Source organism: Eptatretus burgeri, chromosome 4 (assembly GCF_056783735.1).
Source record: "Eptatretus burgeri isolate ZD-2024b chromosome 4, Ebu_testis_v1, whole genome shotgun sequence".
Taxonomy (NCBI): Eukaryota; Metazoa; Chordata; class Myxini; order Myxiniformes; family Myxinidae; genus Eptatretus; species Eptatretus burgeri.
The window spans coordinates 87,912,435-87,929,230 of record NC_140964.1 but is presented as its reverse complement, the minus strand read 5'-3'; the positions used below and the strand labels follow the sequence as shown (position 1 = coordinate 87,929,230).

Genomic DNA, 16,796 nt, shown 5'->3' with positions numbered 1-16,796 from the left:
GCGACCCCTAACGGGAGCAGCCGAAAGACGAACAACAACAACCATTCAACCATGGCTACTTGTTTATGGCACCAATTTTCTCACCTTCTTTTGTGATCAGCTGGAGAAAAAATTTTCCCAGGAACTTTCACGAACTGACCAGGCCTGATGATCAAATCAAAGTCGCAGGAATTTCACCAAGCTGCAGGCAATAACTCACCCACTCCTCACGAAAGACACTGTGGGATATTTAACATCCACAAACTATTGCTTGCAGATGGGTCTCAAGCTTAAATTCCTTCTCAGGGATGGCACACTTTGTGATGCAACGACTTGCCTGCGAAGCACCAATCATACAGTTTACAGTGAGGCCAGTAACCTAACCCAGATTAGACAGCTCAAAGGTAAGTGCGCTGCTGCCTCTGCATCCTCCTGTCGGGTTTTTAAAACACTACCAAACGGCCACTGCATGAAAAAAGTATCGCCTCGAAAAGCACTCCGTAGAGCACATACCTCCACCAGGCTGATTGTTTACATTTTGTATCCCACTAATAGGCTGCATCTGGATTTGGACCTGAAATAAAATATAATCGGCTTGTTCTGGTCACCTAACCAACTCATCCACCAAGTTTTGTCTATTACTCAATGTTGAAAAATCATTTTAAAAATTCCTGGATCCAGATCTGGATTCAGATCTTCACCAAAATCTATTCATTTCATCCTTTTAATATACCCAAGCTCTCCAACAAATTTCGTCCAAGTCCGTCCACAACTTTTTGAGATATTTTGTTCACAAACAAACAAGAAAAAGACGTCGTGCAGAGCACGATACTTGCAGGATCCATGAAACAAATTTGACCTCAACATTAATTGGTGGTTGAATTCAATGACCAAATATGCAACTCGTCTAAAAATTTCAAGTCAATCGGATGAAAATTGAATTTTAGAAATTCGGCCTATGTTGATATTTTGGCTTATGTTGGCCTCAAAAATAATTGGTGGTTGAATTCAGTGACCTGAAATATAAATCCTCTAAACATTTCAAGTCAATCAGATGAAAATTAAGAAATTAGAAATTTCAAAGTTGTTGACCTTTGGCCTATGACCTTTTGGTCTATGTAAACCTCAAAAATAATTGGCTGGTTGAATTCAGTGACCTGAAATATAAATCCACTTCAAATTTCAAGTCAATTGGATGAAATGGAGAATTTTATAAATCCCACCTATGTTGTTGACCTTATGGCCAATGTTGACCTCAAAAATAATTGGTGGTTGAATTCAGTAAGCTGATATGGAAATCCTGTTCAAATTTCTAGTCAATTGGATGAAAATTGAGGATTTTAGAAATTTGGCAAATTTGTTGACCTTTTGACCTCAAAAAACAATAGGCTTCTTGCATACGACAAACTCTACCATGTGGTGAAATTTCGTGAAGATCGGCTGAAAATTGTGACCTGTAGGAAATTGACAAATAAGAAAAAGACATTGTGCAGAGCACGATACTTGCAAAATCCACCCCCTCTCCAAAGGTTGCCATGGATACATGAAATTGTCCATTTCATTAAGATTAATATTCACAATCTTAATCAAAGTTCAGGTCAATCGGATGAAAACTGATTATTTTTTCAGATTGAAATAGATGATTTTTGAAGTTTGACCTTTGACCTTTTGACCTCAAAAATAGTTGCTTTCCCAATTCAGTGATGGACAATGCAAATCGTGTTCAACTTTCAAGTTAATAGGATGTAAATTGACGATTTTTTCAGTTGAAAATCCATGATTTTAGAAGTTTGTCCTTGAGATGACCTTTGACCTTTTGATCTCAAAAATAGTTGGTTTCTCAATTCAGTGATGTACTATGCAATTGTTGTTTAATTTTCAAGTCAATCAGATGAAAACTGACGATGTTTCAGATAAAAATTCATGATTTTAGAAGTTTGACCTTGAGTTAACCTTTGACCTTTTGACCTAAAATAGTTGGTTTCCCAATTCAGTAACACAATGTGCAAATGTTCACATTTCAAGTCAATCAGATGAAAATTGAGGATGTTCGAAATTTGACCTCAATAAATGGGCTTCTCAGTTGAGACTACCTCCACAACTTGGTATAGTTTCATGAAGATCGGTTTTAAATTGACTTGTAGGCGATTGACAAACAAACGGATAGACAGACAGAATAACAAAATCGACTGACCAAGACCAACCATACTTCGATTTTGCAAGTAACAAACAGACAAATGTGAAAACATAACCTCCATCCACCTTCGGTGGCGGAGGTAAAAATGCAAAAGAACATGGAATTGCTTTTTCAAATCATATCAAAGTTTTGAAAATTTGTCGTATTTCACTTCAAGTGCAAATGGTTTCACTAGGTAAGTTGTGCCCAACACGCTAGTACCTTATCCAGACCTCATGGCTGCATATACTGTGGGTATGTCGTGCCAAAATACAGCTAACTCAACAAATCATGTTGTCATGTTAACAACAGACAACACCCTCACATTTATAAAAAGAAAGCAGATCTTTAACATCAACAACATTAATGCAGAAAGGACGGCTGGCTTCTCATGCCGAATTTGAAAGATGACATGCCCTGCTGCTCTCGAGTCACCACCAAAGGAATGAAGTCTGCATACAACCTATAGCATCCATTATCTTCACCAAAAAGCGTCATCAACTTGACAAAAAGGATGAAACATACAACACAGTACAATTGTGTCATGGTTTTAATATACAGTACATATACAGTATTTAAATTACTGACAAAATTAAAATGTTACAGTTATTCATTGGAAAAATGATCGCAAGACAATTAACCAACAGAATTAAATAAACATTTGTCTGTGACAAACTTGAAGGCGTTTTCTCCCCAAAACCATGACTGTAATATTCACTGACCGAAAGATTGCAGTTGTTTCTTCCACTTTAATCATTGCCCAATGACCAACCTCACATACCAAGATGATGAATGGAAAACTATCAGTCAAGAACTGTCACAAATTTAGGTTTAAAAAAAAAGCACATTCAAGATAAGGTGTATTTGCTTTGTAAACTTTTGCATGTGACTTGTGATATATTTTCACAAAACCCCCTGTTGTGTGTGATAAATGGATTATTTCCCTATCTGTACATTTCATGACGTTCATAAAGCATTTACCAAGAGCATCATTAAAAGGATGGTTTTGTTGAACAAAGTATTGCAACCAATATTGTGGTTGAAACCAAAAGGTGTTAATTAACACAACATGCTGGTACACCATGTTCAGTGAGTGCTGTGGAACAAAAACGTTTCACAGTTTTGTGCATTCTTTAAATGTTTGCACTTTGAATTCTACAAAATAAAAATACAAATTGGTCATTTGTAATACGAGGCCATCAACATATGCATACAATCACTGCCATAAAAAAACTAACGTGTAGAATTGATAACATAATTATTGAAGGATTGTTCCAGCATTCATTCCAAGTGCCTTTTTGGCACGAGGGATGTGCAGAACACCTGAATGCAAGTTTCCACGTAATGTAGTTGCCTCGGGCAATAACCGTCCACCATATGCAACTCATGCATCCTTTGATTTTTAGAGGTGACACGAGGCATTCTGAGCAAATTTGAAACGGTCTTTACGAGAGACCAGCATTCGGAATGTCCAACCAATTACATTATTTAATGATCCATTACAATGCCACGTTTGTCAGAAAACTAGAGGAATCGAATTATTGGACACTTTCAAGCAGGGTCTTCCATTATCCATGTTGCAAGGCTCTATAACATGAGGAGAGGAACTGTTTATGACCTTAGCAGACGTTATCAAGCCACTGGATCAACAAGCGATATGCCAAGAAGTGGACATAACAAGATTATGACTCCTGCTCAGGTCCAACACATTTGCATGACCCATATGTGCAATCAAACTGCCCAAAGTACTGCAAATGCACTCCGTGGACCTCTCAGGATAAATAATAACACCATCTTGAGGTGTCTCCATGATGTAGGGATCTGTGCTTGTCGTCCTGTTCAGTGTGCAAGACTTGGACCGAAATACATCTGAGCATGCTTGTAGTAATCAAATCAGCATGTCTGATGGACATGGAGGCAATGGGCAAGTGTTTGTTCAATGACGAATCCAGGTTTGTCCTTGAAAGACTGTGCTCAGGTCTACAGAAGATGCAATGAGTGATATGCCCCAGTGTGTGTGCAGGAAGTTGCAAATTTTGGACTTGGAAGTGTCATGATGTGAGGTGGTTTTACTGAAACCTTTCACACCAACTTGATTTGTATTCACAGCAATCTGATGGAAGGTCGATCCATTAATGAGATTTTACAGCAACATGTGCTGCCTATCCTTCAACAAGATTGTCCAAGAATCATCTTTATGCATGATAATGCTCCTGCTCACAGGCCCATTCAAACGAGGAACACTCGTCAATACCAAAGTTAATGTCATGATACCTTGGTGTGCTATTTTGCCAGATTTAAATTCAATTGAACATTTCTGGGATGTCATTGATCATGTTCGAACCTCGCCAAGACTGATACATACCCTCGGTGAGCTGGAACAGGAGCTGATTCGAGCATGGAATGCCATTCATCAGGCTCAGATTTAAGTGCTTTATAGTCAATGCAATGCCGTGATTGCTTTTGGAGGCGGACATACCCGGTATTGGGATTGTTACTTCCACGTTGGATTTTTTCTGTGAAAACATTCACAACACAGCATTGTGATTAGGTCACAATGAAATGGACATGTAATTATTCAGCATTTATCTGTCAGAAGTTTGCACCTCCTATGTGTCCCATGATGTCAGACAAATCATTTGCATTCACAACAATCACGTGGTTCAGTTTTTTTTTTTATGGCAGAGCGTGTATAATCGTGGAACTTATGACCTCCACCTCCTCTTCCTTCCCCTCCACATTCAATTTCCAACTGTCATTAATTCTTATCCATCTCTTCCCCTCTTTCCTCCCCTTCTTTCTTACATTTCCTCTTTCCCTTCATTTTCCTCAAATTATTGTCCCGCTTGCTCCCCTCCCAACACTGACGACACATGAAGATATCCGCTAACCTGCTCTGATGGCGAAGTGCTCATCACATGCTCGCCATCAAGGTCTAATCAATGGTGACGAACACAACTTGGAGAGGAGCAGAAACAGAATGTCTATGAAAAGGTAAAGCACTAATTCTACATGAATGTCCCGACCACAAACATAACTATTACTTATCTGTAGTGTACTATAGTAATGCTGTTGATAAACATCAAAAGCTGTGTTGAGACAGCTTTGTACAATATACCGTACTTTTCTGAATCAGTTGTTATCTACCTGTGCAACTACCTCAAATTTCATCACCATTCTGAATCCAATACATGTGTACAACATGTGGCTGAATGTCCTCACACGCTCGCTCCATACAAAATGAAAAAAAAAAACCAAATTGAGATCCTTCATCAAACTCACGTTTCCTTATGTGACCAAGAACATACAAACGGATGTCAGCGTTTTGACCTGCCATGCAGAAAGACTAGGATTATAGTGCTGTTCGTGTGCATGCGGAAAGGAAAATTTATTCGTTCGTCGATGCAAAAACGTATTTAATTTGTCAACCCGCGACGCCTCGAGGAATTGAACTTTGTAATGATGTGTGTGTGTGTGTGTGTGTGTGTGTGTGCGTGTGTCATTTAGCATGAGGTTATATTTGTCCCACCGTCTGCCACCCTCCTGGTATTAGCCTTCCCAAGCTTGGCAGCAGTGTCCATAATAATAGCTCCATCAGCGGACAACCACAGCTCCCACCATGCCCAGCATATCCTCGGAGAACATCCAGGCACGAGTTTCATCATTACCCTGAGATCATGACGTTAATGGACGTCAGTATGTTATATAAACAGTTAAAACTGTTCAGCAACGTAATGCCTTGCGGAGAGCCAAGGCACGCTGTTGAGAACGAGCTTCGTTAAGGCCATAGAGATGGAGTGGAAAAACAAATTAAGTGCATAAATAAACAGAGATTCAAAATCATATTTAGAACCTAGCACACAAGTTGTGCTCCTGGCAATAAAAAGTGCCATCAATTTTTACAGGAGAGAAAGAATGAAAAAGTAAAAGGAACTATTTGAATTCTTCAAAAATTATTATGCATCGCTGTCAATTTCCCCACAACAAGTCCTCTGAAAGATTCTCAAAACAAGAGAAATTCAAACAGGGCTGTTGACACATTCCTCTGTATCTCTGCAGAAAATATCTTGATCATGTGAAATTCATTAAGTTGCTACAGATATTCCAGGTGAGTGATTAAATCAACATCCAACACAGTGGTCTCATGGAGTCACAGCGATTGTTCATCCGTATCTGATGCACGCATTTCCATTTGCATGACACAATGGGGCCGATGCTCACACAGGATCTCGGTTTCGCTTGTGCTGGAGCTGCTCTTGCGAAAACTTGCGAGTGGCGGTCTCAGCTTTAACCCTTTTCCTGTTATTGAACCTTCAATGGCTTTCTGCAACTGGACCCCCCCCAAACACAGCACCGGCAACACGGTTAGAATGTTCCGACAGCACAAATTGATAAGATGAGTCTTTGATCTTCGTTGATAAATGAAGCATGATTGGATGAAGAGACTGGGTATATAATTTTCCAAATCATTTAACATAACAAGTAAGCGTAAAAAAATCGATTTCGTTCAGGGCGTTACCTCCTTGAGTGCCACCACTCCGACGAGCTTGCCGATACTTGTGACATATGCGTGGTGCAAGCCAAGAAGAGAGAAGAGTGTGTGCGTCTGTAACAACAGGCAATTGTAGACAAACCGTTTTAACAAGATAATATGTCCTCATCTACAGTACCTGTTCCCTTCTACGACAATGTTGATTCTTATCCCGTTTCATTCAGCTCATGCAAGAGTCTCAGCCTCTGTAAAGAATAATAAAATATGTATGTACAGTATTGCAAATAATTATGGAAACAGAGGAACAGAAAAATAATAATAAAAATAAGAATAAGGTCTCCTTTCATGTCTTCAGTTGCATGGGGCTACCAAAGCAGTTTTTCCTTGGCGAGGGGGCGCAATCCTGGAAAGATCACTACTCCGACGCAGGATCCTTTAGTGGCTCACTCTTCCCAGGAAGCCGGTACTCATTTTGCCAACCTCAGAACGATAACATGCTGAGTCAACCCACTTGGTATTATTGTAACGGCACGAGAGGGGCTCAAACTCAGGACCCAAGGATCTTAAGCCAGCCACCTTAACCGCCAAGCAAACCCCAGGCTTACAGAAGAACAAATGGGTATAAAAAGCAAATAGCAAGTGATAGAATCCCATATGATGCGTAAAAATTAATGCACAGTCATGTGTTTATATTGTACACTGATTGGTTGTAATGCAAGCAATAACAGAGTCACATCTGCAGAAAGATGAGAAAAGTATAGGCGGTGATATAATTGTAATGTGGTGAATGTGTGGTGTGTGTGCAGTGGCTTCTAAGAAGGAAATATCACAACAACATATATAAATCAAAGGCTGCAATCTACCATGCAGTAGATTGCAGCCCAACTCCATGTTTTATGCAGGACTCTGCGGAGGATACACAGAACTGGTACTGTTGATTTCAAGTGGATAGTACATGAGGGCCTGACATCCGTTTCACTTATGAAATAAATAAATACAATTTTCTGACTATGAATTTTACATTAAAAGTGCTATTTGGAACTTTTCCCCCCTCAAAGAATGTGATAAAATTAACAGAACAGTGAATTAATAGCTCCAACAATATAAAAACTGCAGTAGACAACAAAAGTGCTGAAACCTTGTGTAGGGATGTCCTCTCCACAAGCTGGAATGGTGACGGATCAATCCTGCACAAATCAAACTCCGTTGCATATTCCAACTGCTGCTTTTCCCATTCTTGCACCTGCACAACCAACAGCACATATGAATAAATATTTTCCCACCTTTCCCTTCAAACCGACTGGCAATTCTTTTGCTCCACGGCCTGAAATGCATCCATCCATCCATTGGGACCAAACTCTGCACAGAGTGTCGGTGCTGCCAAAGCAGTCTCCTCGGTTATTGGGCACAATCCTGGACAAGTCGCCACTCCGACACAGGATACTCGAATGGCTCAATCATCCCAGCAAGCTGGTACTCATTTTGCTGGAAGGATGACAGGCTGAGTCAACCCCACCTGATATTAATTCAACAGCAAAGCAGGATTTGAACTCAGGACCTTGAAATTCATCTGCCACATGGTCAGATCCCTTTATCAATAAATATTTTATATACAATTTTTTTTTATGCCTGGTGTTGGCTTAATGGTTAGAGTGGTGGGCTTGGAATCCTTTGGTCCTGAATTCAAATCCTGCTCGGCTGTTGAATTAATACCAGGTGGGGTTGACTCAGCCCGTCATCCTTCTGAGGTTGGCAAATGAGTACCAGCTTGCGAGGATGATTGAGCCATTCGAGTATCCTGGGTTGGAGTTGTGACCCGTCCAGGATTGTGCCCAATAGCCTAGAAGGCTGCTTAGGTAGCACCAATACTCTGCACATAGCATAGTCCCATTGGATGTATATATATGAAAAATTACAGTACATGTCTAGACCAGGAATCAAACCCAGGTCCTCTGGAAAACTCTTATGGACAGGCCCTTGCTGCTCTTATGGTTGGCAGTGAGTGCCCTGGAAGCAGCAAGGGAAAGAGTGCCATGCATATGTGGGAGAATTGCATATTCAACCTGTGGGTCACCCATAAAGCTCACATGGCAGAGCACTGGTATGGTTTTTCAGAGGACCTGGCTTTGATTCCTGGCCTAAGCATGTAATTTTCATATATACATATATATATATATATATATATATATATATATATATATATATATATATATATATATATATATATATATATATATACATAAAATCATCTTTATTTCCTGTTCATTTATTATCAACAACTGGTCACAATTGCACTGTGCTGAAATCAAATGTTCTGCCAATTCATCTATATCCTATAAAATTTAAATGAATACTTTTATACAATGATTGTCACAAGCTTTGAGCATTTAAGCGCTCTGATGGTCTGAAAACATTGTTTGAACTCCATTCTCAGTTTTGCCTTCCAATGACATCATCACTCGCAAACGTCCCCTTCAAGCTGGCCATACGAATGGACTAATGGTGCAGTTAATCCTTGTGAACCCTACACTATTTTCTTGACTGTGACTGTGCCGAAGTGTTGCCTCAAGAATGGAACCCGCCAACCAAAAGCCTCTTTTGCCTGAATATTGCCCTGTAATCAGCACTCGGTAGCACACATTTTATTAATGGACTGAATTGCCAGCAATTTATTAAAAGCTATTGATGTCACATCTGTGTTTCTTACAACAAGCACATTCAATTTCGGTTCCCATGAATGTGCCCTTTGGGTCAAGGTGAGTTAGATGTCTGCTTCCTAAACACCAAGAAAGAACCAAGTTACATTTTAAACATTGGACATGGAAAAAAAAAATCCCGAGGAATAATGATGTTAACGCATCTGAGCTTCAGCTGGAAAACACCTGGGATTCACATTATTGTTTGCGAATATCACAGGTGAGCATCATGTGAACACGTTAATTACCCATGAAGAATTGCCAAGGATTTGAAAGGATAATCGCCCCCAATGTACACCCCGGCATGAAGAGGCATTCTGATTAAATAATTTTTTTAAAAGGGTATGTACATATCCATTAACTTTAAAGCCACAGAGAAACATCATTGTGTTCACTTGGCCGAAAGAGACCGATTCCACAAAAGGTTTTTTCAAATCGATCAAGTTTTCACCGTGAAATACAATGAATTCTCTGTCCGTATTGATGATAAAACCACCAGTAATTGCACATATGGCAATTCGTAAGAGAAGTGTGAAAATAGGTATCCTGACTCGCCCCAGCCTCGTCCTGACTCGGGGAGCATTCTAGGAAACCTCAGCCCATTCCCCACCATGAACGTCCATATCCTCACACGGAGGATTAAAAATAAATTACACAGCATTCTAGACTCATAAAGGAGGTAACCAACAAAGGACAGCAGGTGTACAGCCTGACAGAGGGTAAATGGGGAACACATGGAAAGATCAAAAACATCCACCACACCAATGAGTACAATTCGATTTGCGTTGAAGATGTAATTTTGGGCTGGAAGGATGGTCTGTCGTTGTCTCGCCTGGGTTGTGCCATCCCTCAGATGGACGTTAAACTGGGTGGCCCATCTGCCGGCATTAGCTTGGTAAACATTAGTTGTCAACAATGCAGGAAAGGAAACAGAAACCGAAAACTAAAAAAAACTAGAACGGGCACTCATAGAGCGCATACCTTCGCTGCCACTACTTTTTTTGTTCTTGGTATGAGTGTGGGGAACTGGTTTCATATGAATGGTCTTATGACACAAACCACATATCTATAATGTCATGACCCCCCCCCCGACTTTCGGGGGCTACGGACTAAACAACAATCAACTCACGTCGTTTTGGCGAGTCTTCACTCGCAAGCTCGGTGAATACAACGTTTCAACAAGAGAAGGTAATCTCGTTTGATGCTGGTTTCATGCAAATCGAATAAGAATTGACTGAGTTATGCCGAAAACCGCATATTTTTCAAGGGCGTGACCCCCCCCCCCGACATTTTACCCCAACCGGTGACATGTGTTATGACGTCATTGTGTCACAAGATTGGGCATTAAATTCTGAACATTTTGGTGCTGGGTTCATGTAAAGCGGACAAGAATTGACCGCGTTATGACAAAAACCCGCATACTTTTCAAGGTCATGACCCCCCTGACCTTTGACCCCTAACCGGTAACAAGAGTAAGGGCGTCATTGTGTCATATTGCATATCACAAGATGAGGCGTTGAATCCTGAACATTTTGGCGTTAGTTGCATGCAAATTGAATAAAAATTGACCGTGTTATCGTAAAAAGACGATTTTGACCTTTTCGTGACCTTGACCTTGACCTTTGACCCGAACGATCCCAAAATCTAATCGAATGCTTCCTGGCTAATAACCAATCATCCCACCAAATGTCATGCAATTCGGTTTAATACTTTTTGAGTTATACGAATCACAAGATTACAAATAAATAAATAAATAAATAAATAAATAAATAAATACACGCTGACCAAAACATAACCTTTCGCAGAATGCGAAGGTAAAGAGCATCCAACGAAAACAAAAAAAACAAATACAAAATCGAAGACAAAGACCTCGAGTGCTTGGGTGCTGAAAACAAAGAGAAACGATAGCAAGGAAGATAGTAAAAAAAAAAAACCAAGACGAAGCAAACGACAGGAGAAAACAAAACCACATGTTTGAGAGTAACCCGAAGAGATTCTACCGCTAATTAGGGAAACAAAAGCAGAATGTGTCAACTCCCCCCTGAAAAATGAAAGCTCGAAAAATTCTGGAAAGGAATTTTTGAAGATCGAGAAGATCATACGGAAGCGGAATGGATTCCAGACTTGGAAAAGAAGCAGCAACCTCTTGATGAAACACAGCCAGTGATGATTGATGAAGAAATTTTTTTTTTTTAGAAAACAACTTCAAAAAATGTCAAAATTTAAAAGCCCATGCCCAGATGGAATTCCAAATTTCTGACAAAAACAACTTGATGCTCTCCACAATCACTACGCCAGGACATTCAATGAACCGATCCAAGAAGAAAAGGCAGTGGATGAAGTGGCACACAGAAGGAAACACCTTTCTCATCCCAAAATCTGAAGAAACCCAAATTCCTCTCAAATACCGGCCAATAACATGCCGACCAACAACATAAACCTTCCGGCAGGAATCATCACAGAAATGACGTACTATCACCGAACACAACAAGGAAGTTGAGAGGCAGAGCAAAAGGGATGCAAGAGGTTGTTGTGGAACAACTGACCACCTACTGCTGAATAAGGCCGGACTTGAAAATGCAAAATGCGAAGAACCAAATTGTCCACGGCCTGGATAGACTATAAGAAAGCTGTTGACAGTGTCCCACACATTCATGGATGCTAAAATGCATGCAAATATACAAAATCAATCCACAAATAATCAAACTTATTGAGAAAGCTCCATCTCTGGAATACGACATTGACATTACAGCAGTCAGAATGAAATATTAAAATACCAGATGTGAAGATATGACATGGGATCTTCCACAGAGTGTGTGTGTGTGTGTGTGTGTGTGTGTGTGTGTGTGTGTGTGTGTGTGTGTGTGTGTGTGTGTGTGTGTGTGTGTGTGTGTGTGTGTGTGTGTGTGTGTGTGTGTGTGTGTGTGTGCATGCGCAGGATATCTCAAAAAGTTGTGGCCGGATCTGGGGGAAATTTTGTGGACAGGTTGGTTGTGTGACAAGGACGAACGGATTAGATTTTGGGGAAGATCCAGATCCGGATCCAACTACTACAATTTTTCAAGTGATTCTTCACCATTGAGAGATAGGGCGAAACTGATATCCATCCATCCATCCATTACGACCATACTCCGTCCAGAGCGTCAGTCCTACCAAAGCAGTCTCCTGGGCTATTGGGCACAATCCTGGACAAGTCGCCACTCTAACACAGGATACTCAAATGGCTCAATCATCCCAGCAAGCTGGTGCTCATTTTGCTGACCTCAGAAACATGACAGGCCGAGTCAACCCCACCTGGTATTAATTCAATGGCGGCAGGATTTGAACTCAGGACCCAAGGATCCCAAGGCCATCACCCTAACCATTAAGCCAACACCAGGTATTAAATTGATATATAGTAAGATATCTCAAAAAGTTGTTGCTGGATTCGGATGAATCTTGGTGGACAGGTTGGCTGCGTGACAGGGGCGAATTGATTCCATTTTGGTGAAGATCCGAATCCGGATTTGGATCCGAGAATAATTTAACTTTTAAAGTGATTCTCAATGCACCATTGAGAGATTGGGCCAAAAACGATACATCACATGGTTTTTCAAAAATGTATCGGAAGAGTGCATACATCCGGGGCGGGGGTATGCGTTCTACCAAGTGCCCTTCTCGTTTTGTCCGTCTCTGGACCCACTGAGTGTCCTCGTCAACAAACAAGGACACAGATACACCCAAACAACCAATAGAAGAACATCAAAAGAAATGGGAAAGGTGACACATCTACTACACATGGATGATTTTAAACTCTTCGTACCGAATGACGAAAAATTGGCAGAAAAGCTGAAACTTGTAAAGAGGTTCTCCGAGGACATTCAAATGGAATTTGGATGAGATAAGTGCGCCAAGTGTAAAAAGAAATATCAACAAATATACACCAACTAGGGGAATGAAAAAAAGAGCAGGAAAATATATTCTACACTAATAAATGTCAGTGTGTGTGTGTGTGTGTGTCAGTTTATGTGTCTCCTCCAAAACCATGAAACCAAGCAGCCTAAAACTTTGTATGCATACAAAGGGAATGCCAAGGGAGTGCATCAATTAAAATTGGGTGTTTTGTTTAATTTAACCCCCCTTTTGAAGATAATTGACGGCCTTATTAAATTATGTCCTTTATCATGCGATCCTCGGCAATCTCGCTCTCTGGGGTCTTAAGGCGTATCCTGGTTGACCTCGCTGGGGTCTGAAGCCACCATGTTCTTTGGCCTGCTCAACAAAGCCTTGACTTGGAACAGGCCGCAACGATTTATGAACGATAAAGTTGTTTTTTCTGTTCACTTTCCTCACTCATATTATTGAATGCCTGTTCATCATAGCTACGAATCGCTGTAGACATTGCAATACTTGTAAACACCCGGAGACACGCCGGCGTTCATGGCTTTATTTAATTTCTGCCCATGTTATATCCTCGAGAATCTCTTAAACTAAGAAGAATTGGAAAAATTTAAGCTTCAGATTAGAAGTTAGCAAGCAGTGTTCACACTGAAAAAAAAGTGTTCATTTGTCCAATTCGGACATTGCTTGGGCGTTTCTGGGTGCATGTTATAAGCAACGGCAATTGGTTATCGCTTGTCAAGCCAAGCGTTGCATTGGAGTGCTTGCTTCAGTCCTTAAGCCACTTACCGAGTGCTCCACAGTCGTTAGCAGTACAGTTCGTGTCCCGATCTGGATGTACAGTCGATAGATCCTACAAGGTAGAGGTATGCATACAGCACACACGGACGTGGTACATATGGGTAGATTTGGATTTGTAGGGATTTTCCACAGGTGTGTGGGCATGCCATACCTATTACGGGTGCTGTGGAGGCAAAGTTTGATCCCGAACTTAATGGAGGTTCTATCAGGTTTTCCTTTGTCCTCGCGACTGTTTCTCAAGCATTTGGTTATCGGATTTGCTTTACAAAGGTTAAATGTTTCTCTTTGTGAGTTTCAAAGCAAAACATATTTGATAACGCCCGATTTCTCAGCCGTTTGTCGTATTAACGTTTTCTAAATTACCCAGCAAATTTTTTTCCCCCCAATCACATGCAGCTGTTTATAAAGATTACTGTTTGTGCACATCTCCTTGAAAAGTCTACATAAATGGAACTTTGTTTTTCGGTGAAAGCGACTGAAGGTTTTTGGGTTGTTCACAGTAAGTACTGTAGTTGGTAGTCCCACTGACTCCAATCTGCTGAGTCACAAAAATTGCCAATATCGGCCAAACACGAGGGTGTGTGTGTGTGTGTGTGTGTGTGTGTGTGTGTGTGTGTGTGTGTGTGTGTGTGTGTGTGTGTGTGTGTGTGTGTGTGTGTGTGTGTGTGTGTGTGTGTGTGTGTGTGTGTTGTACATAAAGCATAACATTTTCTCTCTGCTAATGCAATGTTCCCACTGTCGTGCGATCCGCTACGAATGCCACGATTGGCCATTCGTAGCAGATCATGGAATTTCTCTGAAAGCTGTTCCCACTATCACGATGCGCGGCACGATTGTAATCGTGGTCTCACAGAGCGTGGTGTTTGTCTTGTCTAAGATCGATCCTGATCACCACGATTAGGAAGCACGATTAGATGCGATCTGTCGCGCTTTGTTACAATGCAATACGATCTGATACGATGATCCTGATGGACAATTGATCGTGTTGATCGTAGAAAAATTTTGAACCGTTCAAAAATTTTCTACGATTGACACGATTGCAACGACTGACCTCAAGATCTGATAAGATCTGATAGGATCACTACGATTAGTCCATGATTAAGACCACGATTTCAATTGTGCCACGCATCGTGATAGTGGGAACCTAGCATAATTCTCCAACCCCCACTCTCTGTCTGTCTCTCTCTCCATATCTGGATGGTGAATATGTCTGCACGGTGGAAATCTCAATATGTTTCTCGATGGTGGTTATGTCCGGGCGGTGTTTGTCTCCGGATGTGTCTGGGTGTTGTTTGTCTTCGGATGCGTCTGGGTGGCATTTGGCTCCGGACGCGTCCGGGCGGCGTTTGGCACCGGACGCGTCCAGGTGGTGTTTGGCTCCGGACATATCAGAGTGGTGTTTGTCTCCAAACGTGTCTGGGTGGTGTTTATGTTTGGACTGTGTTTGTCTCTGGGCGGTGTTTAACTGGAAGAAAATGGTTTTCAGACACTATTTTTTTTCCATCTTCACTGTTTTTCTCTGCCGAAGCATTTTCATGAGACAGTATGAATCGTAATTAATGTTCCACCGCACGTCTGCCTTCCCTTCCTCTCACCTCTCGCTGCTTTCCCTCTCCCCACCCCTCCTCACACTCTCTCCCTCCTCACTCCACCAGTCCTCCTCTCTCTTTTGCCTTCCACCTCCTCACTCTCTCCCCTCCTTCTCTCCCCCTTCCCTCTCTTTCCCCGTCTTATTTCTCCCCTCTCAGTATTCCCCTCAGCAAAGCAACGGGTGGTATTTGCTCGTAAAAAAAAATTGGACAGAGTGGGGATAGACAAAGAAGGCTCATCGGAATGGCTAAGAAGAGGTCAGCTCAACTGGGACAGAGAACGAATCATAATAAATGCCCAAGATTAAGGACACTGCACTAATGGATTTTAAAATATGGTGGGACTGAGCCAGACAGACAAGTGTAGGTTCTGTAAGACAGAAACATAAAGTACTAGTCACCTGCTTTCGGAATGCAAAAAACTATTTTCAAAAAAAACTTCACACACAATGGTACAACAAAGTATGCAAAGTGGTTCATTGGCAAATCTGCAAGAATTTCAATATCCCAGTTGCAGAAAACTTATGGAAACACAAACCAAGGACAATCATTGAAAATAAGGATGTCATGCTGGCATACAACCTCATGATCCCATCGAGCGTGAACATCGAAAACAAAGCATTGCGACAGGACATTACATTGTACTCAGGAACAAAAAGGAAAAACCAGCATTGCTGACTGAGATATCAGTTTCCAGCAGTTTTGGCTTAAATAATGCATAAATCAAGAAAATCACCAAATACCAGGACCTCAAAAATGAGATCAAGAGGTTTTGGAAACTGAAGAGCATCAAAATTGCACCAGTGATAATTGGAGCAACAGGAATAATAAAGAAGAACCTCACTGAGATTTTGAAAACCATCGCCGGGAATATTACCACAAACGAACTACAATTGGAGGTAGTCCGGGGTTCGGTGACGATCCTGAAAAGAGCCCTCGGAACAACAAAACTCTGAGAACAACAGAAATTCAACAGCTTGGTCCATGAACCATGATCCCAGGCCAAAGTGGAGGTGGATACTTTTAGAAAGAGATAACAAGCAACGACGCACGCACGCACGCACGCACGCACGCACACACACACACACACCCACGGCTGTCTTATAGTATAACTGCTCTCGTTTCTTGAAAATTGACTCACAGCTACTTTGATGAAGACTACAATCTACAAATGGTCATATTAT

The 16,796-nt window shown here is 41.1% G+C and overlaps 1 protein-coding gene across 9 annotated transcripts in view; it reads right to left on the bottom strand.

Annotated features, from left to right (window-relative positions):
• Positions 1 to 2,687: 2,687 nt before the first annotated feature.
• LOC147028623 (chloride channel protein 2-like) overlaps positions 2,688 to 16,796 on the bottom strand; it is a 131,883-nt gene continuing 117,774 nt past the window's right edge. For all 9 annotated transcript variants that reach the window (XM_085879230.1, XM_085879231.1, XM_085879235.1 and 6 more), the window contains 3 exons: positions 7,786 to 7,890; positions 6,675 to 6,761; positions 2,688 to 6,485 (listed from right to left, as the gene is read on the bottom strand). In XM_085879230.1, the coding sequence (XP_085735356.1) occupies positions 6,306 to 6,485; positions 6,675 to 6,761; positions 7,786 to 7,890 (372 nt within the window). In that variant the 3' untranslated portion in view covers positions 2,688 to 6,305. The remainder of the gene's footprint in view (positions 6,486 to 6,674; positions 6,762 to 7,785; positions 7,891 to 16,796) is intronic.